The 25,175-nt window shown below is 25.0% G+C and overlaps 7 protein-coding genes across 11 annotated transcripts; 6 read left to right on the top strand and 1 right to left on the bottom strand.

Annotated features, from left to right (window-relative positions):
- The first annotated feature begins 217 nt into the window (after positions 1 to 217).
- On the top strand, positions 218 to 4,854 carry LOC118443097 (E3 ubiquitin-protein ligase LRSAM1). 3 transcript variants are annotated; one of them, XR_004838589.2, is made up of 14 exons: positions 219 to 560; positions 1,001 to 1,243; positions 1,591 to 2,004; positions 2,075 to 2,104; positions 2,332 to 2,433; positions 2,534 to 2,642; positions 2,783 to 2,944; positions 3,022 to 3,121; positions 3,185 to 3,428; positions 3,504 to 3,629; positions 3,713 to 3,907; positions 4,007 to 4,210; positions 4,351 to 4,536; positions 4,623 to 4,849. XR_004838589.2 is itself a non-coding variant. In XM_035869576.2 (13 exons), exons 1-13 carry the CDS (start codon positions 483 to 485, stop codon positions 4,474 to 4,476), a joined length of 2,133 nt encoding a protein of 710 aa, XP_035725469.1. In that variant the 5' UTR covers positions 219 to 482; the 3' UTR covers positions 4,477 to 4,851. The 3 variants fall into 3 exon arrangements, 2 of the variants coding, with proteins under 2 accessions (XP_035725470.1, XP_035725469.1); XM_035869576.2 differs by having other exon boundaries at positions 4,351 to 4,851; XM_035869577.2 differs by lacking the exon at positions 2,075 to 2,104 and having other exon boundaries at positions 218 to 560; positions 4,351 to 4,854.
- A 990-nt stretch (positions 4,855 to 5,844) lies between these two features.
- Positions 5,845 to 6,853, bottom strand: Chrac-14 (DNA polymerase epsilon subunit 3 Chrac-14). Its single transcript, XM_035869191.2, has 2 exons — positions 6,669 to 6,853; positions 5,845 to 6,394 (listed from the first exon to the last, which is right to left on the bottom strand). Exon 2 carries the CDS (start codon positions 6,371 to 6,373, stop codon positions 5,984 to 5,986), a length of 390 nt encoding a protein of 129 aa, XP_035725084.1. The 5' UTR covers positions 6,374 to 6,394; positions 6,669 to 6,853; the 3' UTR covers positions 5,845 to 5,983.
- A 246-nt stretch (positions 6,854 to 7,099) lies between these two features.
- On the top strand, positions 7,100 to 9,733 carry LOC118443024 (gamma-soluble NSF attachment protein-like). The gene is made up of 8 exons (XM_035869426.2): positions 7,100 to 7,354; positions 7,445 to 7,512; positions 7,579 to 7,663; positions 7,768 to 7,785; positions 7,882 to 8,089; positions 8,153 to 8,401; positions 8,494 to 8,745; positions 8,832 to 9,733. The coding sequence occupies exons 1-8, from the start codon at positions 7,305 to 7,307 to the stop codon at positions 9,051 to 9,053; spliced, it is 1,152 nt and encodes a 383-aa protein (XP_035725319.2). The 5' UTR covers positions 7,100 to 7,304; the 3' UTR covers positions 9,054 to 9,733.
- Positions 9,734 to 10,783: 1,050 nt separating this feature from the next.
- Mcm10 (minichromosome maintenance 10 homolog) lies at positions 10,784 to 13,444 on the top strand. 2 transcript variants are annotated; one of them, XM_035869674.2, is made up of 2 exons: positions 10,784 to 11,075; positions 11,185 to 13,444. In XM_035869674.2, the coding sequence occupies exon 2, from the start codon at positions 11,231 to 11,233 to the stop codon at positions 13,274 to 13,276; it is 2,046 nt and encodes a 681-aa protein (XP_035725567.2). In that variant the 5' UTR covers positions 10,784 to 11,075; positions 11,185 to 11,230; the 3' UTR covers positions 13,277 to 13,444. The 2 variants fall into 2 exon arrangements, with proteins under 2 accessions (XP_035725567.2, XP_035725568.2); XM_035869675.2 differs by having other exon boundaries at positions 10,788 to 13,444.
- A 620-nt stretch (positions 13,445 to 14,064) lies between these two features.
- Positions 14,065 to 15,681, top strand: Nup37 (nuclear pore complex protein Nup37). Of its 2 annotated transcripts, XM_035869686.2 has the most exons (5): positions 14,065 to 14,317; positions 14,478 to 14,675; positions 14,756 to 15,123; positions 15,203 to 15,314; positions 15,578 to 15,681. In XM_035869686.2, exons 1-5 carry the CDS (start codon positions 14,168 to 14,170, stop codon positions 15,650 to 15,652), a joined length of 903 nt encoding a protein of 300 aa, XP_035725579.1. In that variant the 5' UTR covers positions 14,065 to 14,167; the 3' UTR covers positions 15,653 to 15,681. The 2 variants fall into 2 exon arrangements, with proteins under 2 accessions (XP_035725579.1, XP_035725577.1); XM_035869684.2 differs by lacking the exon at positions 15,578 to 15,681 and having other exon boundaries at positions 15,203 to 15,509.
- A 1,976-nt stretch (positions 15,682 to 17,657) lies between these two features.
- LOC118443156 (lipase 3-like) lies at positions 17,658 to 20,531 on the top strand. Its single transcript, XM_035869681.2, has 7 exons — positions 17,658 to 18,099; positions 18,564 to 18,744; positions 18,847 to 18,961; positions 19,097 to 19,337; positions 19,423 to 19,581; positions 19,652 to 19,879; positions 19,952 to 20,531. The coding sequence occupies exons 1-7, from the start codon at positions 17,938 to 17,940 to the stop codon at positions 20,099 to 20,101; spliced, it is 1,236 nt and encodes a 411-aa protein (XP_035725574.1). The 5' UTR covers positions 17,658 to 17,937; the 3' UTR covers positions 20,102 to 20,531.
- Positions 20,532 to 21,920: 1,389 nt separating this feature from the next.
- Positions 21,921 to 24,400, top strand: LOC118443157 (lipase 3-like). The gene is made up of 7 exons (XM_035869683.2): positions 21,921 to 22,234; positions 22,659 to 22,839; positions 22,972 to 23,086; positions 23,167 to 23,407; positions 23,492 to 23,650; positions 23,726 to 23,953; positions 24,025 to 24,400. Exons 1-7 carry the CDS (start codon positions 22,076 to 22,078, stop codon positions 24,175 to 24,177), a joined length of 1,236 nt encoding a protein of 411 aa, XP_035725576.2. The 5' UTR covers positions 21,921 to 22,075; the 3' UTR covers positions 24,178 to 24,400.
- The last annotated feature ends 775 nt before the right edge of the window (positions 24,401 to 25,175 follow it).

The following is a 25,175-nucleotide window of genomic DNA, read 5'->3' as shown; positions in this document are numbered from 1 at the left end:
AAATGGCACGAAAATAAATTCGACATATTTTTATTTCAAGTTTCGATGAATTTCTTAATGAGCGTATCATTTAGAATTAGAAATTAACGTTACAATGAAAAATGACAGTATTATCATTGACAGCATCATTTAGTAATAGTAGAACACATTCTCTGCAACTGTACATTGTGCAGCACGTACGCGATTGGTCTGGTTGGATATAATAAGTATAGCGAACGTTAGTTCGATGTCTGACTGGGAGGTGTTCTGTGCGTGTTCCTTTAACTCAAACAGCAAATGACTACATTGCCAATTAACGTACTTGTTCGCGAGAGACGCAATATACGTAGTTATACTGTGAATAAAAAGAATGCTTTGACAGATGATACGTGTCTCCGTTCGTGCTTCGCCAAAGCAAACGAAATCGCGTCACGACGATCGAAGGCAAACCGATGACAATGTAAATTATATATGTCATATCGCTGTCATGACACATAAGACTAATGATGTCTCTGATAAATAAACATGGGAGCAAAGTTAATATGGATTACAAAGCTCGTCTTGAATATAAATTGTATCTGGTATGTGTTCATTATAATTGGAGGTTAATGATTAACGTCATCCTCATTATACGATAAATTGTCGTGATCAATTTGACCCTTTTGCTTCAATTGTTTTTCAAATTATACAGAATATATTAGTACATACACAATGTATTTAAACAAAAGATGTGGCTTGATTGTCAAAATATTCACCAGTTCCTAATGTAAAATATGATGCATCAATAACACTGATTTGATGCATGAGTTTGTTTTCTCTAACTGAGAATAATCATGATTGTTACTATGATATTAATATTGAATATTAATTATGATATCAATAGGATGATAATTTTATGATTGATTTTTATTGTTATTTCTTTTTGTAGCTTGTTCAAAAAAAAAAATATTTAAATTCAAATAAATTTCATAGCAATATTATATGCATCATGATAATTATTATATTTATTAAAATGTAATAGGCAAGGGAAAATCCAGAACCTGTTTTTGATATCTCTGAATGTGCTCTAAAACATGTGCCACCTGGGATTTATTCGTTATGCAAAGTCTTTAGGAAGAAAATGCTATGGATGTATTGTAATAAGTTATCTTCTCTTTCGGGTGGAGGTAACTTGAATGATCTATCTTTGCTTACTGTCTTAGATCTTCATGGAAATCAATTTAATACTTTGCCTCCTGACATTATGTGTCTTGTCTCACTCAAGGTATAAGCATATATACATTATATTATATTATATTTCATTTAAATGTAGATACAAAGTATATCTAGATCTCTTTTTATATAGCAAATTATATAAAAAGTATTATGTAAATTGATTTACAAAAATTATAAAACTAATGTTAAACTAATTAAAAAAATATTTTTTCAAAAAAATATGCATGATTTTTGTAACATTTTCTGCAAACTAATTAGTCTGTGTTTGTAACTATATAAAAGTAAATAAAACGTGTTAAAAAATCCATATAAGTATAAAAAAATACTATGTAAAAAGAGATCTAGATATATAATTTATTTAATCTATACATAACAAACCATTTCTTTATACTTTAGGAATTATATCTACAGGAAAATAATATAAGCAAACTACCCAACGAAATAGCACATTTAAATAAATTAATTATCTTAAATATATCAAGAAATAATTTGATACAATTACCAGAAGTAATTGGTAAACTTCAGCATCTTATTACTTTGGATATTAGTTACAATAAACCTCTTCAAAAACTCCCTAAATCTTTGGGTTACCTACAATTAATAACAAGTTTAAATATTGATGGATTAAAATTATCTTATCCACCTGGAGATATTTTGAGTGGGGGTACTATTGTAATCATTGCATTTTTAGCAAATGAATCTGGAATTGAATATTCCCCTGAAGATTCAGTTTTAGATAATGACTTGTCCAGAGAGACAAGCTCTGAAAATGTACAAGCAATATACTACGATAAGAATAGTGATGTGCAGGTATTGCATGTTGACAGCTTGTCTTTTGGTGTTGTAATGCATGTCATAATGTTCTTATTTCTGTTTTTAGGAAACATTGCAGCAGTTAGAAAAAGCAAAGGCATGCATAGTTATTTTTATGTTTCAGAATATTTTGTATCAGTATCATCGCTTTTTATTGTTTATTATAATTTAACATAACTATTTTTATTTCATTAGTAGTCAATTTTACTATTTGTTGACTATTAATAGTCAATTTTACTATTAATTCTTTGAAGTTTATTCAAGTAATACATGTTCACTTATTTTTATATAAACTTTTACAATATAAAATTATTTAATTTACAGGAGCAACGTCAATTTGCATTATTAGAATTAGAAAGAAATATAAAACAACAGAAAGAATATGAAATTGAGGTTCAATCTATGTTAAAGTCACATAAAAAGAAGGTATTTCAAATCTATGTGTATGACACTAAGGGTTAAATTCATTATCTTAGATATAAAGCAGAATTTTATAATTAGATGCGTTCTGCATTCTTAATTCTAGCTGTTAAAAGACTTAGCCCTACAACAAACTCAGTTAGAACACAAATTAGAAAAAGTACAAAAAGAAAGGGACACTAATAGAGCACGTCTGCTTTCCTACATTTCTAATGGTATATCAGTTTTATTGTTATTTTTAAATTTATTAATAAAGACAATTAAGAAATTATAACAATTCTTTGTCTAATTTAAGCATAATTCATATTATCTAATATTTATTCATGATTTAACAATAACATTCACTCATTTTTAGCTGAAAAAGAAGCTGATAATGTAATAAAAGAATTTCTAAGAAATAGTGAAGAAGAAAGGCAAACTCAAGCTGAACTATTAGAACGAGAAGCACAAGAAGAAATGCAATTATTATCATCTTGTCATTCAGAACAATTCTTATTTCGTACAAAGGATACTCTTTGTAAATTTTGTATATTTAATAATTTAGTATAAGTAGTATTAGTGTGTGTGTATATATGTATAAAATATTTTTTTTAGTGGCAATGGAAGAATTATTGGAAGAGGAATTATATAGGACAAGAAAATTGGAAGAACATACAAACTACAAAAATTATACTGCACAATCATTATTATCTCTGTTAGTATTTCACTATATAACTTTAATAGATATTTTTCAATTGTTACAATTTTAATAATGCAGGGAAGTAAGGCAAAATGATCATCTTGCACAAATTGTACAAAATCAAGAAAAGAGTAGACAAGATCTTATTGACAAAATACGTCAAGATGAAGTATTGCAAAAGGTTGCAGTAGCAGCTTTATTAGAACGAAGTGATGCAAGATCTTGGAGTATTATGCAACAAGTGAATTTGGTCCAATCACAATTAGCTGCATTAACTAATATAGAACTAGAAAGAAGAAAATTTGAAATAAACCAACAACTTGTAAGAAAATTCAGTCAATTATATTTTATAATAGATTTTATTTTTCTATATCCATAAAACATTATGAATTTGCAGAATGAGATTGCTGAACGAAGAGTAGCATTAAGTGCTATTCTTATCAGTTTATTAGAACAACAAAAAAATAGAAGAGATCAACTTCTCGAAACCATTAATCATATTGAACAAAAACGATCTAGTAGTGTAATTACCTGCTTCATTTTTATTTTATTTAGATGTCAATTTGACTTATTTTATTTTTCTTTAATTTTTTATTTATTTTGAAGGATTTGAGAAGAAGCAGTCAGTTTTGGTTAATGCAGTACCATTCATTAATGGAAACTCGTCCTCAGGGTTTATTAGAAATGCTAGAACCTACATTAGTGCGGCATGTTGCAATTGCAGGAGCACTACACTGCCTACCTTTTTTGGCTACATTACCATCGTTATTACCAAATATTAATGATGAACAGTTACAAGCTGTTCGTAATATTTATTCGTAAAAACTTTAAAAATAGTTAATTTAATAATTTAAATATATTTTTAATTATTTATGTACAACTTAAAACATAACTTTGCAGATTGGTATAACGAATGAACGGGATCGCGCTGCTATAAAGATGGCTGCTGAAAATTATTTGGCTGAAATAAAAACAAATGAAGATAATTCATCAATATTGCCTTCTGCACCACCTGAGGAAGCTTCTACTAGTTATAATCAACCCGAACTTGATATTGCGAAAAGTATTAATACTGCTGAATGTGTTGTTTGTCTTGATTTACAGGTGAGTCTAATGAATATTTTTTATTAGATAAATATTGTTAATTTTTATAATGCTTTTATCTTTCTTTACCACAACATAAATAAATATACGAAAATAATTTATTATTATATCATTACTCTTATTGTTTTTGATTTTTATAGTGTGAAGTAATTTTTCTACCATGTGGACATTTGTGTTGTTGCTCAAATTGTGCAAATATGGTTTCATCGAAATGTCCCATGTGCCGAAGTATTATAGAACGCAAAATGAGAATTTTAAAGCCATAAGCCATGAGATGCCTTTTTTAAAAAATTAGAGAACCAGTTACTGGTTATTTTTAAGATACAGTACGTAATATACACATAATAAAAAGAAAATATATTACATATATGCAGTATTTTTACTAATAATTTATGTTTACTATTGTGTTTAGGTGTGATCATTTATTTATTATGCATTTCATATTTCTCTATAACAAACTTCGTTAATTTAATTAATAAATTAGATATACAACCTAACATAAACTTTATAAAAATGTTCCTTTTATAAAAGCATCTATGGTCGTAATAAAAAAAATAAGAATACTACATATTCATATACATGTCTTTCTAATGACTTAAAATATAAATAATTAAGATGGATGAAGTTTGCCAAAATGACATAAATATTACTCAAGTAAAATTTAAAGATTTATAATTTTTCTATTATTGAAATATAATTAAATATTACTAAATAAAATGGTCTCTTCTAATTATGTTGTCTACAGATTTTATTTTTAGGAATAATCTAAATACGTGCAATATGATAGTTTATCTATATTACTCAATTGAAAAACTGCTGGAAATAGATCACACAAAACAAATTTAGAAAAAATAGATATAATTTTATTCTATTGTTTCTTATAAAAAGTAATATTTTAAATAAGAAAAATAAAATTTGGATATTATTTAAAAAATTTCTTATACATAATCAAATAATACAAAAATTATATATTTGGTTTGGAGAAATCATACTAAAATTGAAGAGCTAGGTTTTATATATAAAATATTACTATAACATATCAATCTCCAATATACATCACATTTCTATAACAAGAATAAATATGTTAGTCAAATTTTCTAAGTAATCTATAAAAGATTGTAGAATAAGAAATAATTTTGCATTTAAGTCAAGTATAATGAAAATTAAATAGATTAAGATTTTAAATATCTTAATCTGTTACAAAATTTTCAAATTTTATATTAAATATGATTCTATAGTAATATAACTTTATTTCTACATGCTCTATAAATGATTTTGAATATTTAAATCAAAAATAAGTAACCTAAGTTAATTTCGAAATTTAATTTATTCTAATAAAAACGGCTAAAAATATATAGAATAAAATGTTTGTAAACCAACATTTGTATGACATTTTTATAAATAACTAATAATCATTATAGTAACTGTAAACATTTCGTATAATATTGAGATATAAGTTGGTTATGTACAAAATTAATCTATTAAATTGTATGATAAAAAAAATATACGGAATTATATCATTATAATGATATAATAAAAAAATATATACAAAAATTATTGTAATTATAAAATGTAAGTGATGCTTTTACCCTTCTTCACAAGATAAAAGAATAAATATATCTATGAAAAAGTGAACATCATACTGTTATATTTGATAATTATTATATATAATGGTTATAATAATAAATATATAATAATATAAAAAAACTGCACTTTTGCAATTGACTTTATATTATTTAGAAGTATTAATACAAAAAGTTATTGTCAACTATGTTATAAAGTTGTAATTTCCTTTCCAGTATCTTCATCTTCAACTACTTCATCTTCATCTTTTTTGATCTGTTTTTTCTTTGTTGTAGCATCTTTTTTTTCTTTTTGAGTTCTTTTAAAATTTTCTAAGGATTCTTGTAAAGGATCTACAAATTGATCAAAATCTATGTCTGCCATTGCCTGTATAACATCTGTGCCACTAATAGTTTTACGATTTGCTTTTTTGGCTATTATATTTGCTGACGATGTTAAATATAAAATAAAAATTGATGAAGCTTTTGCAATAGCAGTTCTTGCATCTTTTCCTATAGTAACTCCATCTGGTAAAGCTTCTTTTATAATTCTAGTAACAACTGCATTTGGAAGGTTTAAATCTTCTAATCGTTCAGCCATTTAATTATTTTGTGTAAAAGCCTAAGTAAAGAAAATAAAGAATAAAAAGCGAATAAGTTGAATATATCAAAAAAATAATTTCTTACAAATGAAAATAATGTAATAAAATAAGTATTATATAATATTTATTTTAATTATATAAATATAAAGTGTGTTTAGTGTTTATTTAATATTTTATCAATATATATTTACTTATATATATTATCAAACAAAGTAATACACAGTTCGTATAGGTTATATATCATTACACATAGAAAAGTATAAATTTAAAGTAATGTCTAAATGTTGCATTTACCTTCAATATTTAATATTATATGTGTACATGCACGTTTGTACCTCTTCCGAAATGTATTACTTCCAACGAAAAATAAGGTTTTACAATGCACTGCCTTACTGTTTTCCCGCTGTTTTCCGCTAAGGGCCATCGTAGTAAACAATCACAAAAGTTCGATCATAATATCGAAACTAAAGAAAATGAAATAGAACGGATTATGAATGCATTATAGATACTCTATAATCCGCCGCCAGATGTCAGTTATCCACTTATTTTGATTTATTGTCAAAACCAAAAAGAAATATATTTTGTAATTTATGATTATAAATATAATAATTAATTAAGTGAATCGCAATAAACCTTTTATTTATATATCATATTTTTATTTACTGAGTTTGTAAATAGGACCAATAAAAACGATTACATTTGTGTCAGACAACGCCATCTTGCGTTAACAAATATATTGAGTACGAAAAAATCTTGTTTTACATTTGTTCTAACTAAAAAATATCAATTTTAAGGAATTAAAAAAGTGCACAGTACCTTGACAAGAAGTACCTGTCACAAGTAATATCGGAATCGAACACTGTTTTATTCCTTAACAAAAGGAATTGTCGAAGTGAAGATTAATTATCAACTGACATCATTTGGAGAAAAATGTCAAAGATCGAAGAAGGCAATGCTCACATACGGCAAGCCGAGAAAAGGTATTATTATTGAATAACGAAAGAAATAATGTGAAAAACTTAATTTTCAACACGAAATAAAAAATTTTTGTTTTGCTATAATTGTTACAGCTTAAAAACTTCTTTATTAAAATGGAAGCCCGATTTCGATTTTGCTGCTGATGAATATACACATGCAGGTAAAATAATTGATCACTTTTGCAAATGATGTGACTTAATAATATATATATTTTAACTCATTTTAGCTACTTGTTTCCGAATTGCCAAATCATATCAACAATGTAGAGAGTGCTTGATGAAAGCTTCTGATTGTTACAAACAAAATAGAGCGTATCCTTTCATAAATCAATATTGTCGTGTTATATATGTAGTAGCAAAATTAATAAATATTATTATATATTTAATTATATTTATTATCCTGAATTATATTATAGATGGTTTCATGCAGCAAAGTAAGTATTCATTATTATATGTATTAAATTGTTATTAACTATAAAGAAAAGTGTTAATATTATCTTGTGCTTGAAGTCATCAAGATATATTTTCAGGAGTATAGAACAAACTTTAGTAATTTGCAAAGAAATGGGCAATCTTTCAGAAGTACCAAAACTTGCACACAATTCTTGTTCTTTATATCAACAACATGGTTCACCTGAATCAGGTGCTACAGTACTTGATAAGGCAGGAAAAATGGTAGAATCCACACAGCCAGAACAAGCTTTAGAATTGTTTAAGCGTGCAGCAGATATTTTGATGGTATAAATTACTTATTGTATAATATTAATATGAACTGTCTAAAAAAATCTTTTTCGATTAAAGGGTGAAGATAGTCCAAGACAAGCAGCAGAATATATGAGCAAGGTAGGAAGGCTTTTAGTAAAACTTCAAATGTATGATCAAGCTGCAGATGCCATTCGCAGAGAAATAGGAATGCATCAACAAATAGATCATATACCATCAGTAGGCCGTCTAGCAGTAGCGTTAGTATTAGTACAATTAGCACGTGGTGATCAAGTTGCAGCAGAAAAGGCATTTAAAGAATGGGGCAATTATTGTGATGCACCTGAGGTATTTTTAAAAATAAATATCGTTTTATATAAAATGCTTTCTACTAATTATCTTTAATTAATTTTAACTAACATTATTAACTTATTAAATAGGTTCAAACTTTGGAAATGCTTTTACAAGCATATGATAATGAAGATGCAGATGCAGCTAGATCTGCTCTAAACAGTCCTTTTATTAAACACATGGATGTTGAATATGCAAAACTTGCTCGAGGTTTACCTCTACCACAACAAGTATATGCTGTACCACCTGTAGGTATTAGAGCAAATGCAGCAGAATCATATGTATCACCTAATGCTAACAAATTAACTGGACAAGCTACAATTGAAGCTGAAGTCAATTCTGTAAGTATATATGATGAGCATATTTACATTTATAATTTTCTTTTAAATATACATTAATAATATATTTATGTTTATTCATTCAATAGAAAGATGATATTGCTGCTACTGTTGCTGCTGCTGCTGCTGCTGGTGCTGCTGCTGCTGCTGCTGCTGGTGCTACTGCTGCTGCAGCTGCTACTACTGTTTCTGTATCTAGTGATACAATGGAACAAATACCAGATAAAGTGGAAGATGAAATATCTAATACAACTCTACACAATTTGGATACTAATGAAGATTCCGATGATTATGAGGGTGGATTGTGTTGATTGCCTTCCTTATAAAATACACAATTCTTATTTAGAATTCCATATATATAGAATCTAATTTCAAGTATTATTTCTTACATTATTCCACTTAAATAATATACAATGTTAAAGAGGATATACGCAGGATGACGCTTGTAATATGAGAGTACAATTCTTAAATGTATTGAAAATTATGATATATTCTCCAGGCCATGTAGAAAATGAAACAGCAGTATATAGTTTTGTCATATACATATGCATATATATATATATATATATATATATATATATATATATATATGTATGTATGTATGTATGTATGTATGTATGTATGTATGTATGTTATTTATGCAGAAAGATTTAAACAGAAATAATACCAATTTATGTCATATACATGATGTGTGTGCGTGTGTGTATGTGTGTGTGTGTGTGTATTATCATACATGCTTTAAGCAAGAGTAAACTTATTATATTTGCAAGCAAACAAATTGCTTTATACTATAGACCAGAATAGATTAACATATTATATAAAACTTACATGTATTTAAAATTGTTGAGGCCTTCTGTTAAATTTTTTGTAAGACATGAATTTTACTGAGGAAAAATTTATTTGTTACATTAATTTATCAAATTAAGTTCTGTAAATATTATATTATTATATATACTACGTTATTATTGTTATTATAGCTTTGATCGTTTCTAGTGACATTCTTTATTATCATTTATATATATATATATATATATTAATATATAATATAAAAAGTGTCAACTATATTTATATAAGTTATTTTGCAGAATTATAAATAAAGAAAATTATATTATTTGACACATTAACTCGTAGTCATATTTCCGCGTTAATGATTGCATGAAATTACAATTGGTTATTTATATAGCGTTAACACATTAAAGCTTCATTATCCCTGATTTTATAATGGTTTATGCCAACAATGGACTACAGGTATAATACTTGATGAAATTTGAATAATTTTGATGAACAATTTTTGAAGTACTAATAGTTTACATTGCTAATAATAAATAAATAGATTGGATATAGTAGAATTCTATAAACAAATATGAAGCATATAAAATTGTAACTAAAATCAAGATTCTGTCAATTATTTGATCAAAAATAATAATTAGTGAATATATACTTATATATTATATATTATTTTTATAAAGATCAAAACATTAGTTTATTTCCACACTATCTATGAAGTAAAACTCACAGCACTATTTTTTTCGTTGTTTCTTCTGTAGGACTAGTTCTTTTAATATTGTATTATTAATATTACAATAGAAATGATATATAATATATCATACTTATATAATATAATAATGATACATATTTATATAATATAATAATGAGAATAATTATAAGTAAAAAAAAAATATGTATATGTATATATATACTTAAATATTATATAAATTATTTACATCCTACATTATATATGATAATGATGATTTCTAATAATTAAAGAAAGAATATATTTAAAAGAACAAGTTATAATATAGCTAATTTACTTGCTGTTACACAAAGATCTCTGTCCTCTCTTAAGTATATTCCGCATGTTATTTCGCGTGATTGTTTTTCTTGCGAATTTTCAAGAAATCATATCTTCTCATAATAAACATTGAAACTTTCTCTTTTCGAACATTTTAAATTAAAAAATTAATACTTTTGATAATTTTACAATCGTTTAAACAATGTATGATATACACAGAATACAATAATCTAATATTTAAACAATAATCTAGTTATTTAAACATCACATAATTCGTAAAATGTGTTAAATATAAAATAATTTCAATTTAATATTTCAATTGAGTTAAATCTTGTTCTTCAGATAGATAAATACATTTAATATCAACAAAAACAAACAAACGTTTAATTGACTCTGATACTATGTTACGTGCTAGAGGATTATAACCTACATAAATTTATATGCAATGAGAACACGTGGGAACAATGTTTCTCTAGTGCGCTTGTAGTTAATATTTGGCCATATTTGTCGCTGAAGTCTTATATGCTAAGGACAAAAGGCGGTGAATAACCTTAATGTTTATATTTTATTAAAAATTTGTCGATTTCAAATATGGATAGTGATAATGATTCTGATGGAGCTAATATTTTGAATGATCTTTTATCAAACAGTGATATAGAAGAAAATGAATCTACAAAAACGAAAACTATTAAAGAAATGGACTATAATTTTTTGGATTCTATATCTAATAGTACATGTATTGACAAAGTAAATAATAGTAAATGCAACACTAGTAATCAGAAGGCAAATAATAGTGAAAATATTGACGAACTTTTTGGTGACAATATTGATTCTTCAGATGATGAAGACAAACGTTATTTTGAAAAACAAAAGTATTCTGAATATGGACGTAATGTAAAACTTTTATTAAAGAAAGATGAAGTAAAAAAGAAAGATATTTCTGCAACATATGAAAGAGATAGTAGATCACTTTCTGTTAAAAGTATTATATCGAACAATAATGTTAAAAATTTATCACCCGTGCAAAATAATGTGTACAATGATCCTTTTTTTGGAATAAGAATTGTTAATCCACTTATATCTTCTAAACAAATGAGAGAACAAATGAACGGTAAATCAGCTATAACAATCTCAAAAATTAAAACATGTATAGCATCAGGTACATTGTCTAATGATTGGGTAATAGCTGGAGTATTAATTAACAAATCACCTACTAAAACTTCACAAAAAGGCTCATCATATAGTATATGGAAAATTAGTGATTTATCTGAAAACATGACTACAGTTTCTATTTTTTTATTTAGTGCTGCTTATAAAACATTTTGGAAAACTACTCTTGGTACTGTAATTGGTATTCTAAATCCAAATATTCTAGAATCTAAGGATTACATTGATCAGGCAACATTGTCTATTGATACTCCTCAAAAAATGTTGATCATTGGAAAATCAAAAGATATGGGAAAATGCAAATCAACAAAGAAAAATGGAGAACCATGTACTTCTATTGTAAATATTAACCGATGTGAATTCTGTATATATCATGTCAAACAAGAATATAAAAAATGTTCTAAACGAGCAGATTTAGGATCAAATAATAATAGTGTTCGTGGATTTTCATCAGATCTTCCTAAAAGTAAATCTCAACAAACATCACGAATTTTTAATAGTAATGGTATGCAACCATTTGTTCCAATTCGTGCACAGGAAAGTGACAGATTACGTACACATGATCAAAAACGTTTAGCTCTTCTTTCTGAAACACATTATGATAGATCTAAATCTATTGAAAATAACAAAGAAATAAAAAAAGGAATCATTTCTGTAGAATTACAACATAATCAAATAGCAAAAGATCATGAAAGAATAAATAAATTAAAAGTTTGGAATAGTAATAAACAATTAAAAATGGAATTAGTACCATCATCTTCACAATCTACAAGTACTGGAAATAAAAATCTTATTGTTACAGAAAATAAAGAAAAGAAAATGATAAATACAGGAATATCTTTATTATCAACGCCACGTTTAGGTATAGGTTGCAATAATGGTAAAATTGATTTTTCTCAACCTATTACTAAGAGACAAATTGATATTGCAAAAAGAAATGCTATTAAATGGGTTCAACAAAATGGTATAATTAAGCCTAAAGATCCAAATAAAATAAGTTTGGAAAAGAACGAAAAAAGGGGTACCAAACGTACAAGGGAAATTAATGAACACATAGAAGAAACACAAGAATCAAAAAAGTCTAATTCTTTACCAAATAATTTTAAGGAATTAATGGAAACTAAATCTGTGCATGTAGATCTCATAGAAAAATCATATGAAGAAGAAAAAGAAAAATATTTCAATAAATTGGAAATGAAGGAAAAAATGGAAAAAAAGATGTTATCAACCTTTAAAATAGAGTGCAAAGCTGTAATATGTTTAATATGTAAATACACTGCATTTTCAAGTTCAGACTTTTGTAAAAAACAAAAACATCCAATTCGTGTAATAAATGCTATTAAGAGATTCTTTAAATGTTCAGATTGTGGTAACAGAACAGTTAGTCTTGAAAAACTACCTCTGCATAGTTGCACAAAATGTAACAGTTCAAACTGGTTACAAGCTGCAATGATGGATGAAAGAAAAACTAATATTATTACAACAAATTTATCTGTGCGTGGTGGTGAAGAAAAGTTCTTAGGATCATCATTGACAAATGCTGATTTAAATCTCTTAGTCCCAAAAACAAATTAGTAGATATAAACTCTAAAAATTAAAATCTATAAATTAAAATCAATAGATGTATAGAAAAATTACAATATGTTTTTAACATTTTTGTATACATATGTATCAAAATTCGATTTTTGGAAATATTTACATATTTTTTATATAATGACAAGATATATTCTAAATAAACATCAATATGAGTCATCTAGGATTTTTATTTTTTCATGACAATTGTATATATTCATTTTCTACATACAAATGCAACATATCATAACCTAAATATATTAATTAAATTTGAGCTCTCTTAGTAATTTCATTCCATTATCACATTTATGGAATTTGTTACACTTAAATAAATATATTGCTAGGTTTAAAATAAATAATGCAAAAGATAAATATAGTATACTGTCACATAAATAATTATTTTTATACTTTTAATTAAATCTTTTAAGATCATTAGATCAAGGTGGTTTAAATTATTAGCCAATCAAGTTACAGTCACTATTTATTTATTTTGTAACATTGTCTATGAAAATCATTTGATAATAATAATAATAGTTTAAGATTGTATTTTACTACTCATTATATTTATAAATGAGCTTAAGTATCTACGTAAAAAAAAGTATTTTAATTTCTAAAAATTATTTATTAAATATATAAAAAAAATATAGTAATATATCATATATGTAAACATTTCTGGACAAATATATGAATTACTTGCTAACTTTATATCAATCTACATTATACTTTTTTTATGACTATATCTCGAAAAAGAAAAAACTAGAACACATTTCTACCAACCAATATGTCATAAACAACCCATAATTAAGAACCACGAGGATTTTTCTTGTGTACGCTTTTAAGGTTATGCCGCTTAATTTTGATGCATATATACCTTTCTATAATTAATGACAAGAAATGGATGAAACATTGAGTACACCTCCTACAATTAAATTAAATTTATCAGGACAAATCTATTGTGTAGAGTTTTCTCCTTATGAATGGTCCCAACAACTGATTTGTATTGGTTTGAAAGAAGAAGTCATAATTGGTACAATCAAATTTCAGGTAAATCAAATTTTGATGTAAAGTAAATAATTTTAATGTATTAAATGTTGTATTGTAACTTTGTGGGAGTATTTCTAACTTATCTAAAATTATAATTCTTGATATATTAATAAAATCTATTATATAAAGTATATATTAATACATTTATTAAATTTTGTAGGATGAAGATGATACTGTGGAAGATATAGCTTATAATTTAATAAGAACATTTCATCATGACACTAGACCAAATGCTATTGCATGGAGTCCAGAAACAACCTTAAGTGTTGTTCCTAAAATTCTTACATTTTGTGTTGCTGGTACAGATTTTAGAATACGAATGTATAATAGTAATTTAAATGATGTTAATATATATGAGGTAAATTTTCTTAGAAAACATAATAATAATAATAATAAATCATATAATCAGATTTTATAAAGTAAATTATATTATTTAAGATTTTAGAAGGCCATATAGATTATATAAATTCAATTTCTTATGAACCTGAGGGTGAATTATTAGCATCAACATCTGATGATCATACTTGCAAGCTTTGGGCTGTTAAAGAAGATCAAAAATGTATTTCAACATTTCATTTAACATCACCTGGTATGAGTGTATGCTGGCATAGTGAAGAATCTGGAAAGTTGTTAGTTGCAGAAAAAAATGGATTGATCCATATGTACAATGTTAGAAATCAACAAGCAATTATTTCACTTGATGCAGGAGTACTTCCTTTATCCTCTGCGGATTGGGGTTCTAATCCATTAAAAGTTGTATCTTTAGCGGCTGGAGAATTACTTTTATGGGATGTATCTAGACCAAGGTAAGAGTTCAATTACATAATTTATTATCTCTTGATCATGTAATCATAAATAATATAATAAAAAAATTTATGATTTTAGTCGACCATTAGAATCTGGGACACTTTATATAGAAGGTGGTTTGTTAATAAAATTCTCTCCTACTTATGAACACATTGTAGCAAGTATTGGCAGACCTGATAATTTATTAAAAGTTAGTAACTTCAAGTTAAAACAAGTTATATTACATGGGAAAGTTAAAATTGTAGGAGGTTTGTCTTGGCATTATAAATATCCATATATTTGTGCAGGTAGTGATAGAGAACTTCATTTTTGGAAAATAAAAATTAACTAAATTTCAATTAAAGTATTATTTTTATATTTATATGCATTTATATTATTACGTATTCTTTTAAGTAAAATATTGAAATAAATAAGTCAATAATATTTGTAAGAACTCACATATTTATTTTTCAGATACATTTACAATATACATACTTCAAAATCCGATTTCTATTTTCCCTTTTATCTGCTAAGTATAGTTTATGCTAGTTATAAAGTAGTTTTTATCTATATCTCATTAGATCTAATTGAAAATTTAGTTATAAAGTTTTCATTAGAAAACCAATTAACTCATTAGCTTTGCTAAATCCTAAAATCCTAAGAAACTTGGTTCAGGTATACATTCGTTAATAAATCGTTTATTTTCACTTTTAATGTCATCAAGTTTTTTTAACAAAAGCATATTATCTTTTCTATTTGTATTTTCTATTCGTATTTTCATTTATTTTTTATATTTAATTCTACAATATAATACAAAATAATTCAAAAAATTGAATTAAGTAAAGGTACATTTATATATACATATATAAATATTATATATTAATATATATATTAATTAATAACAAACATATTTCGTCATATTAATTATACTTAAAACTTATAATTTCGAAATTATGTTAGCCTCTAATTTCATGATTTCATTAGTTAAGGACCAATATAACACTGTTTTTTTTTCAGGAATGTTTTCAAGTAGTTCTATTAATTGTATCATTTGAATACTATTATTATTCCTAGATAAGTTAATATCATACAGTCCAATTTAAAAGTCTAATGAATGCATAAATAATAATAAATCATAGAGTTTAAATTAACAAATAATAATAAAACACGTATTTCCAATTAAGAGAACCTTGAGATTTCTATTTAATTACTATTTTTGTAACCATTAAATGATAATAATTACTATAATTTCTTAGATATATACTTTTATTATTATATATGAACCAAATAGAATCAGCTGTTTTGATATTCTTTATTTTATTCTTACAATTGATTTGATGTAATGCTTTTTTATAACTATAAAAATACTTGCATCTCAACTATATTTAATATTTACATAATAAAAAAAAGAAGAAATAGAAATAGCACGATAATATTTTAATTATTAAAAGAATTTTATAAAAATAAAAGCATAACAAAAGTAATTAACTTTTTACAACGTTCTAAGAATATGATATATAGAAATAGATTTGAATTTATATATGTTGTTCTAATTATTATTATTCTTTATATATATGCATAGTCATTTTTTCAAATAAAGCAAAATTTAATTGATCAGACTTTATATCACAATTATTAATTGTTAAAAACTATTAATTATATCATATTCAAAACTTTAAATGAAGGAACGAAGGAAGATAAAAAATATGATTTTCACACCATTAGATGTGTTTTTTTTTATTGTCTCGTTATTAATAATGGAACACGTAGAAAAATTGTATATTATAATTATATAATATATTATTAAATTATAATTATTTTTTAATAAATATAACTATAACAATAAAAATAATAAATTTTTATAGAGATTTTGTAGTAACATTTTCAATAAGGTCTACAGTTACTCTCACAAATATTCGGACACCGTAGTGATTGCAAAATTATCGTTTCATATATTGTAGTTATTTATTGTAAGTTTACTGAATCCATTTTGTTGTAATAGGTTAAAGTATTTATTCCAATGCATATATGTACAAAAATATATACTTTATTTTTTATTGTTTCGTACATATTAAATTTTAATCAAAATTAAATACAGTTCAAATATGTTCGATCACTTAACAGTCTATAATTATTTGATAATACGTAAACTAAACTTTCAATAATTTTTCAATATTTTACTAATTGTTCCTTTTGTTTAATTATTTTTCTTACACGCGTAGGTATATGAAAAATTATTTTTTCTAAATAATTTTGCGGTATACGTCCCCACTCTTCTATTGAATGTGTTTGCATATATTTTTTTGTTTTCATCGGCGTTATTTTAATGTTGCGATTCACTAAATCCCATAAGTTTTCTATGAGATTTTAGTCCGTTGACTATGGAGGAGGATGTAACGCTTTTGTACGTATGTGTATTGGAAGTATATTAAAAATATTCAACTTATTACAACAAAATAAATTCGTTAAGCATATAAATAAATATATGAAATAAATATATAATAATTTTGTTATCACTACGATATCCGAATATTTATGAGAGTAATTGTATATAGGTTATTAGATGGAAGTTAACTTTTTGACCTTGCGCATAAAAGCTTTGTAATGCGAATATATAGAATGCGATTAGATATACGTAAATAATAGGAAAGAAGACATTTAGAACAATACAATTTATTATAGCAGAAGTACAGTAAATGAATAATATCTTTATAAAAACAATGTATAATGTCGTATTTATAAACATTTCTGATCAAAACAAGTGTGTTATTTAAGCATTTACTGTGACTTATTTGACCAAGAAAATTAAGGAACATTACCGCATTCTAGTTAAGATGACAATGATTTTGCTATATGTTTTTATCATTTGTACTTCAATTTTTGAGGTTACACTTCTGATGCTTTTTCCGAATATTCAAACAATTGAACAATTTATATCAAAGTATCGTCATGGTTCTAATAATGAAACATACAATCCATATATCGATCTTAATACTGTAAGTAGAAACGACTTTTTATTTTTGTTAAGTATAAATTTGATTATTAAAGAAATATTATATAAATCTATCCATACTTGTTTATGATTGGTACGATTCATACGATATTATGAATTGACGTCATTGACTATATTTGAATGCGTTTTCTTTTTCTCTCTTTTCGTAAATACTTTTTTGTTAATGATTTATTAGTAAATGATTTATTAGTAAATGATTTATTAGTACAGAATAAAGACGAGATTTTATCATTCAGATAAAAATATAATATGAATCATATTTCAACGTTTTTTTTATTCATGTAGTGATTTTTTTAAAAGATAATCTCTTATTTTAAATAAGTAAATGTTCCTTGTATTATACTAGATTCAAATTCTATTATGTATTTATATTTATTTCATTGTACAATTAATTGCTATAACATATTATATGTCTTGATTGTAATCTTTTATATTGATATTTTTCAGCCGCAAATTATACGAAAAGAAGGTTATCCTTCCGAGGCACATGTTATATCTACGAAGGATGGTTATCTTTTAACGCTTCATCGAATTCCGGGAAAATTCAAATCACATCCAGTATTAGTGCAACACGGTTTATTAGGGAGTTCTACTGATTGGGTACTTACTGGTCCAAAAAAGAGTCTTGGTATATTTTCAATTTTATTTAAAGATTATTTTTATTCGTATAAAATAAAGTAACAATTTTTCATAAGATATTTTTATTTATATCAAATATTTTATTTTATAGCTTTTATATTAGCCGATCATGGATATGATGTATGGCTTGGTAATTTTCGTGGTAATACTTATTCAAAAGCACATAAAAGTTTATCAATAAAAGATTTCAGATTTTGGGATTTTAGGTATAATATATAATTTTATATATCTTTATATTTTTTTAAATAGTATAATATATGTGTATTCTTTAGAAACAATATTTTTTCTATTTTTAAATCCTAGTTTTATATGAAATATTTCATATAATATTTTTGCATTAGTTGGCATGAAATGGGTATATATGATCTACCAGCGATGATATCATATATTACAAATCTGAAACAAAGCAATTTGACATATATTGGTCATTCTATGGGAACAACAGCATTTTATATTATGTCCGCCCTGATACCAGATATTGCTAGCAAGGTTCAAATGATGTTTAGTCTTGCCCCAGTTGCTTATATGAAACATATGAAAAGTCCTCTGCGTTTGCTAGCTCCTTTTGCACATGATTTAAAAGTAATTTACTATTCTCTTAAACTTGAAAACGTACTAAAATTTTTTGACATTTTATAAACTAAAGTATTCTTTTTCTTAATTGTAGCTGATTATAGATATTTTAGGTAACAATGAATTTCTTCCACATAATGAGTTAATAGAGTATTTTGCCAAATATGGTTGTGATATTAATATCTTGGAACATAAAATATGTAGCAATATATTATTTGCCCTTTTTGGATTTGATAAATCTCAGTTTAATTATGTATGTTACAGAAATATTTAGTGTGTTAAACAAACTGAAACACATTTATTTATCTTTCATTGTATTTTAGACATTAATACCTGTAATTTTTGGACATTTGCCAGCTGGTGCTTCAACTAAAACAATGGTACATTATGCACAAGAAATACAATCTGGGAAGTTTCAGCAATTTGATTATGGACCAGAACAAAATTTAAAAATTTATAATAGCGTAGAACCACCTGATTATGATACATCTAAAATTTCAGTGCCTATAGTATTATATTATGCCAATAACGATTGGTGTGCGAGTGTTACAGTAGGTAACATTTAATAACACAATGAATAATTAAAAATATTATATTTATATCTATTTTCTTTCCATTTTTAGGATGTTCTTAGATTGTCAAGAGAATTAAAAAATGTTATCAAACAATATAAAATACCTTATATAAAGTTTAATCATCTAGATTTTTTGTGGGCTATAGAAGCGCCGGAGTTAGTTTATGATAAAATACTAAGTACAATGAAAGGTAACTAAAGTATAAAGACAGTAAAAGAAACATATTAATAGATGTACCAAAGATTTATGCTTTTATTTTTTTTCATTAAAATTTTTATGACATTGTAATAATCAACTTACATGAGAATTATTATAAGTATTAGAAAATATACATAATTAATATAATAATATAAAAACTAAAATAAAATTAAATACGCATAAGTAGTCTATATTATTAATCGACAGTATACATGTTTATACTTAAAAATTTTTTATTTTCATTGAATATTATAGAAAAAAGTATGATCAATCGAATAGAAAAATAGATACCGATCGATCTTTAATTGTTCGATCGATATCTCTCTTTTTTTATCGAGAGAGGCATTGTAAACATTTCGTTACAATTAAAGTAATGAGATTTTACTTATTGTTTATTAGATACGGAATACAAATATTGGAAAGTTCTATTTTTTATTTGTTCGTATATGTTAATATTCATGTCTAAAATTTCATTTTTCATGTAACGATTAGAGGTTTTCATGATATTGCTGTAACAAAAATGACATGCTCAATAAAATATTTCTTTTATTGTTTAATCATCTAAGTGATCTTTTAAGCTAATCATTTTATTTTATTTTTCAAACGTTCAAGTGGAATAAAATATATTTATCTTTCTCTGATTCTATCTATATCTTTCATTTATTCATAAATATTCGATTTTATAGATTTCGGGAATTCGAAATAATACAAATTTTTCTTTATTTTTGAGAATTCATAGCATTATCGCGAAAAATTTAAGTATAAATGGATACCATGGAATCGATTAAATGCTTTAGATAATAACGATAAACCGTTTAATATAATACTATAAGTACATTGTGATAATAAACATGTTGAAGTTGAAGATATTAGATATTGAAATGTAACACCTGTTACGGATTATAAATGTTTATTTTATTGATTAGTATCTAACAGTATGATTTACAAATAATTCTTTCATCTTGATAATCATATTTGATTTCAAACAACACGATTAGTGATAATAATCTGTCAAATTTTTCCGACGTGAATCTTTTCAAAATTAGATCTTAGAAAATGTTGCCATCATTTCTTTCAATGTTTTATAGTTTAATAGTAAAATAGTTATAGAAATGTATTTGATTTCGAGAGTTGATACGAGAGTAGGATAGTATCTCAATGCGGATTACAATCTAAATCTTCTCTGCATTTAGTATATGGCTTTTGGTCCGTCAAATGTTTATTTTCAAAGAAGAGAATATTTTGTAATATTAATCTTCAACCTTACATTATAATCGATTTTAAATCAAATTTATACGATATTGTGAATCTGAAATGTCTAAAGTTGGTATAAACATATTACAATATATATGAGAAAAAAAAACGTCATTATATCGTATGATAGTTTTCACTTTATTAATAATAAAATTTCCTAATTTGCTGACGTAGTAACAATCGCACGATGAAAAATAAATTTTATAAGTACCTTATATCCATATAAAATAAAGATTATTAATTATAATTATAAAATAAATAGATTTAAATTTATACTTGAAATTATACTTTACAAAAATATCAATCAATTTAGTAAATATCTTTTATTTTAAAAACGACAATGACAATTTAAAAATGATATTTATTGTACCGAAAATGACAAATTTATTTTAACGAAAATGATAATATTATTAATTTAAAATAATATTATGAATAATATATGAAAATTTTGATAATGATTAAATAATGAAGAATCAGTAAATTCTTTCTTGTTTCAATAAGTTTATTTTCCTTTGCTTCTTTTGAGTAAATATGACTTCATATCTATAAACGCTCTTGATTGAGATTAATACGACAGTAATATATTTGCCGTCTTAGTTGTAACATCTTTGAACGGGCAAAGGCAGAAGATTTGTTGACGTTTACTGACCTTGATTTTAACTGATTTATATAAAGAGTATAGTTATAGTAAAGAAAACTAAGCAACATATCGCTATTAAGATGAGGATAATTTTCGTATTTTTCTTCACCATCTGCATTCTTGTCAAGATGGTTGCATGCTTGGATAATATTTCTATAAATGATGAACAAATGAAATATACGCTCGATAATTCTACTGAGTTTAATAGAAAATCTAATCCGGATATCGATCTTAGTACAGTAAGTTTATCTAAATTAATAAAATTTAAGGAATACGCGTGATCTCTATATTTTTTGATTGCTATTCTTCTTAATAGTTTTTTATTTAATTATTTTATTATTAGTAAATTTAATTCTTACTTATAATAAGTGAGTAAACGATAAATGATTTATAAGTTAATAATCTAGATGTAAAAGTGAATTTTATCATCTTATTTAGTAAATAAAAAAAGAATACATTTTGAATCATACATTTGCAATAATAAATCGTTATAATAGCTCGAGTTTGTTTGTATCGTACTAAATCTTAATTATAGGCTATTTAATAAATTACCCAATTTTTTTTTTTATAAAAAGACATTATTCCTTAGAAGCTTTGAAATTATAAATAATCATTATAATATTGATTATGTTTCTAATCTAAATTCTTTACTGATTATTTCAGGACAAATTGATAAAGAAATATGGTTATCCTTCTGAAATACATGTTGTAATAACTGATGATGGTTATTTTTTGACACTTCATCGAATTCCAGGAAAATCCGGATCACATCCCATATTAGTTCAACACGGCTTATTAGCGAGTTCTGCTGATTGGGTGATTTCTGGTCCAAAAAAGGGTCTTGGTATATATAATTTTATTTTTCTTTAAAATTATTATAAACTTTTGAAGATTGTACCTTTAAGATAGAATCACAATTTCTGTTAAATTTTGTTGAATAATTATTTACGTAAGTAATTTTTGCTTTATTGTATAGCCTATTTATTAGCTGATGAAGGATATGATGTATGGCTTGGTAATTTTCGCGGTAATACGTATTCAAAAGCACATAAAAGTTTGTCAACGGCAGATCCGAAATTTTGGAATTTTAGGTATTCTTTTGAAATAATATTTTTCTGTTAAAAAATTTTAATTTTACGTAAATATTTCATAGAATATTTTTGTACGTTAGTTGGCATGAAATGGGTATATATGACCTACCAGCGATGATTTCATATATTACAAATCTGAAACAAAGTAATTTGACATACATTGGTCATTCTATGGGAACAACAACATTTTATGTAATGTCAATTATGAGACAAGACATTGCTAATAAAGTTCAAATGATGTTTAGTCTTGCCCCAGTTATTTACGTGACTCATATGAAAAGTCCTATACGATTTTTGGCCCCTTTTTCTCGTGATTTACAGGTAATGTTTACTAATTATTTATATTCATAATTTATTGAGATATATATATTATGAGAATAAAAAATTTTTTTGTTTTCTTTGCAGTTTCTCGCACGTTTTTTAGGTCAAAATGAATTTCTTCCACATAATAATTTAATAAAATTTCTTGCTAAATATGGTTGCGATATGACTTCTATAGAAACTGCAATATGTCGTAACATAATATTTTTACTTGCTGGATTTGATGAACCTCAAATGAACGCTGTTAGTATATTATTATAGTATTATTAAATAAATAGAAGAATATTTTGTTAATACAAATATTTTGCTCATTTTTAGACGTTATTACCTGTAATTTTGGGTCATGCGCCAGCTGGATCTTCAATTAAAACATTTGTACATTATTTGCAAGAAGTGAATTCTGGAAAGTTTCGACAATTTGATTACGGCACACCGGAAAATTTAAAAATTTATAATAGTATTGAACCACCTGATTATAATATATCTAAAATTTCAGTACCTATAGCACTTTATTACTCTGAAAACGATTGGTTTGTTAATATTAAGGTATGTAATATTTAATTACAATAGATTTTCATTAATGTACCGTTTTTACAATAACTTTTTAACATTTTTAGGATTTACTTCAAATATCAATGGAATTAAAAAACATCGTTGATATGTACAAAATACCATATGAAAAGTTTAATCATATCGACTTTATGTGGGCTATAAATGCCCCGGAATTAGTTTATAGTAGAATATTAAATACATTAAAAGATAGAACATAAAGATAGTAAAAGGAACATTTCCGATATTGACAGATGTATACAAGTTTTTATGTTTTCTCCAATATCTTAATATATTAGTTACTTAATTAAATATTTTCATAACACTTTTCTTTTTCTCTACCATATAATATAATAAGGATAATGATTCAATTCTAAGTGATAAAATATTAAAAATATATCTCTGTTATTATAAGAGGAAAATTAAAGCAGGTCCATAAGTTAAAATTGTTATCCAAATATAAATATTTTATGAATGTAATAAAGCTTATCATAGAAAAATAATATTCGGATTATTAAATTATGTCTCAATAAAAATATTTCTTTATAATTTTTACTTATACAGTCTTTGTATTGGGATTAATTAATATTAAGTAAGTAATTAATTAATAATAATTAAATATGCATGCATCGTTTTAACTATACATATATTATTTTTGATATATGTATTCATTTTCATATAAATGTTAATTAGAAATATCTTGATATTTTTTTCCATCCATTCGATAATAAAATGCTATTTTTGTGATAAGATAAGTACATTTGAAATATTAGATAAAATCAATCAACGTGTAATAATATTTAATTAATAATATAATTTCATAATCGATCTTTTCAGTTACAAGATAGATATAAAAAATAGCAGTTCTTATTCTAGCAATGTATAAGATATTGCCATTTTTTTTTAATATAAAGATAAACTTGATAAAAAATAGTAATATTTTAACATTTTAAACAATTATATAAACGCTTGAGATGTGACATCTTTAATGTTTCGCGTAAAATTTATTAATTAGAGAGAAGTTCTGCTGACGTAAATAAAATTTAAGACAAAGCACGTTTCTTAAACGATACCAAAATCTTCCGTGGTAAAATTCAGGAGTATAGGCACGTCTGCGTTCATTGTTCTCTTCTTGTCAAAATTATATTACATAGTACGTGTCTGACATTTTATAATAATCCGTGATATATATTAACATTTTATAATTTATGTGATTAGG

This window comes from Vespa mandarinia, chromosome 4 (genome assembly GCF_050613455.1).
Source record: "Vespa mandarinia isolate Hongniang chromosome 4, ASM5061345v1, whole genome shotgun sequence".
Lineage (NCBI taxonomy): Eukaryota > Metazoa > Arthropoda > Insecta > Hymenoptera > Vespidae > Vespa > Vespa mandarinia.
This window is presented reverse-complemented; position numbering and strand designations above follow the sequence as displayed.

What these genes read in the sequence shown, in the direction of transcription:
- Nup37 (XM_035869684.2), top strand. Translation starts at nt 14,168, where the DNA reads ATGGATGAAACATTGAGTACACCTCCTACAATTAAATTAAATTTATCA. An exon ending in TTGGTACAATCAAATTTCAG is followed by an intron (nt 14,318 to 14,477) that starts GTAAATCAAATT and finishes TAAATTTTGTAG; the next exon opens with GATGAAGATGATACTGTGGA. An exon ending in TGGGATGTATCTAGACCAAG is followed by an intron (nt 15,124 to 15,202) that starts GTAAGAGTTCAA and finishes TTATGATTTTAG; the next exon opens with TCGACCATTAGAATCTGGGA.
- LOC118443157 (XM_035869683.2), top strand. Translation starts at nt 22,076, where the DNA reads ATGAGGATAATTTTCGTATTTTTCTTCACCATCTGCATTCTTGTCAAG. An exon ending in TGGTCCAAAAAAGGGTCTTG is followed by an intron (nt 22,840 to 22,971) that starts GTATATATAATT and finishes TTTATTGTATAG; the next exon opens with CCTATTTATTAGCTGATGAA. An exon ending in ATGAACCTCAAATGAACGCT is followed by an intron (nt 23,651 to 23,725) that starts GTTAGTATATTA and finishes GCTCATTTTTAG; the next exon opens with ACGTTATTACCTGTAATTTT.
- LOC118443097 (XM_035869576.2), top strand. Translation starts at nt 483, where the DNA reads ATGATGTCTCTGATAAATAAACATGGGAGCAAAGTTAATATGGATTAC. An exon ending in AGCAGTTAGAAAAAGCAAAG is followed by an intron (nt 2,105 to 2,331) that starts GCATGCATAGTT and finishes TTTAATTTACAG; the next exon opens with GAGCAACGTCAATTTGCATT. An exon ending in AACAAAAACGATCTAGTAGT is followed by an intron (nt 3,630 to 3,712) that starts GTAATTACCTGC and finishes TTTATTTTGAAG; the next exon opens with GATTTGAGAAGAAGCAGTCA.
- Chrac-14 (XM_035869191.2), bottom strand. Translation starts at nt 6,373, where the DNA reads ATGGCTGAACGATTAGAAGATTTAAACCTTCCAAATGCAGTTGTTACT.
- LOC118443024 (XM_035869426.2), top strand. Translation starts at nt 7,305, where the DNA reads ATGTCAAAGATCGAAGAAGGCAATGCTCACATACGGCAAGCCGAGAAA. An exon ending in GTGCAGCAGATATTTTGATG is followed by an intron (nt 8,090 to 8,152) that starts GTATAAATTACT and finishes TTTCGATTAAAG; the next exon opens with GGTGAAGATAGTCCAAGACA. An exon ending in TTGAAGCTGAAGTCAATTCT is followed by an intron (nt 8,746 to 8,831) that starts GTAAGTATATAT and finishes TTCATTCAATAG; the next exon opens with AAAGATGATATTGCTGCTAC.
- LOC118443156 (XM_035869681.2), top strand. Translation starts at nt 17,938, where the DNA reads ATGACAATGATTTTGCTATATGTTTTTATCATTTGTACTTCAATTTTT. An exon ending in TTCAGATTTTGGGATTTTAG is followed by an intron (nt 18,962 to 19,096) that starts GTATAATATATA and finishes TTTTTGCATTAG; the next exon opens with TTGGCATGAAATGGGTATAT. An exon ending in CTTTTGCACATGATTTAAAA is followed by an intron (nt 19,338 to 19,422) that starts GTAATTTACTAT and finishes TCTTAATTGTAG; the next exon opens with CTGATTATAGATATTTTAGG.
- Mcm10 (XM_035869675.2), top strand. Translation starts at nt 11,126, where the DNA reads ATGGATAGTGATAATGATTCTGATGGAGCTAATATTTTGAATGATCTT.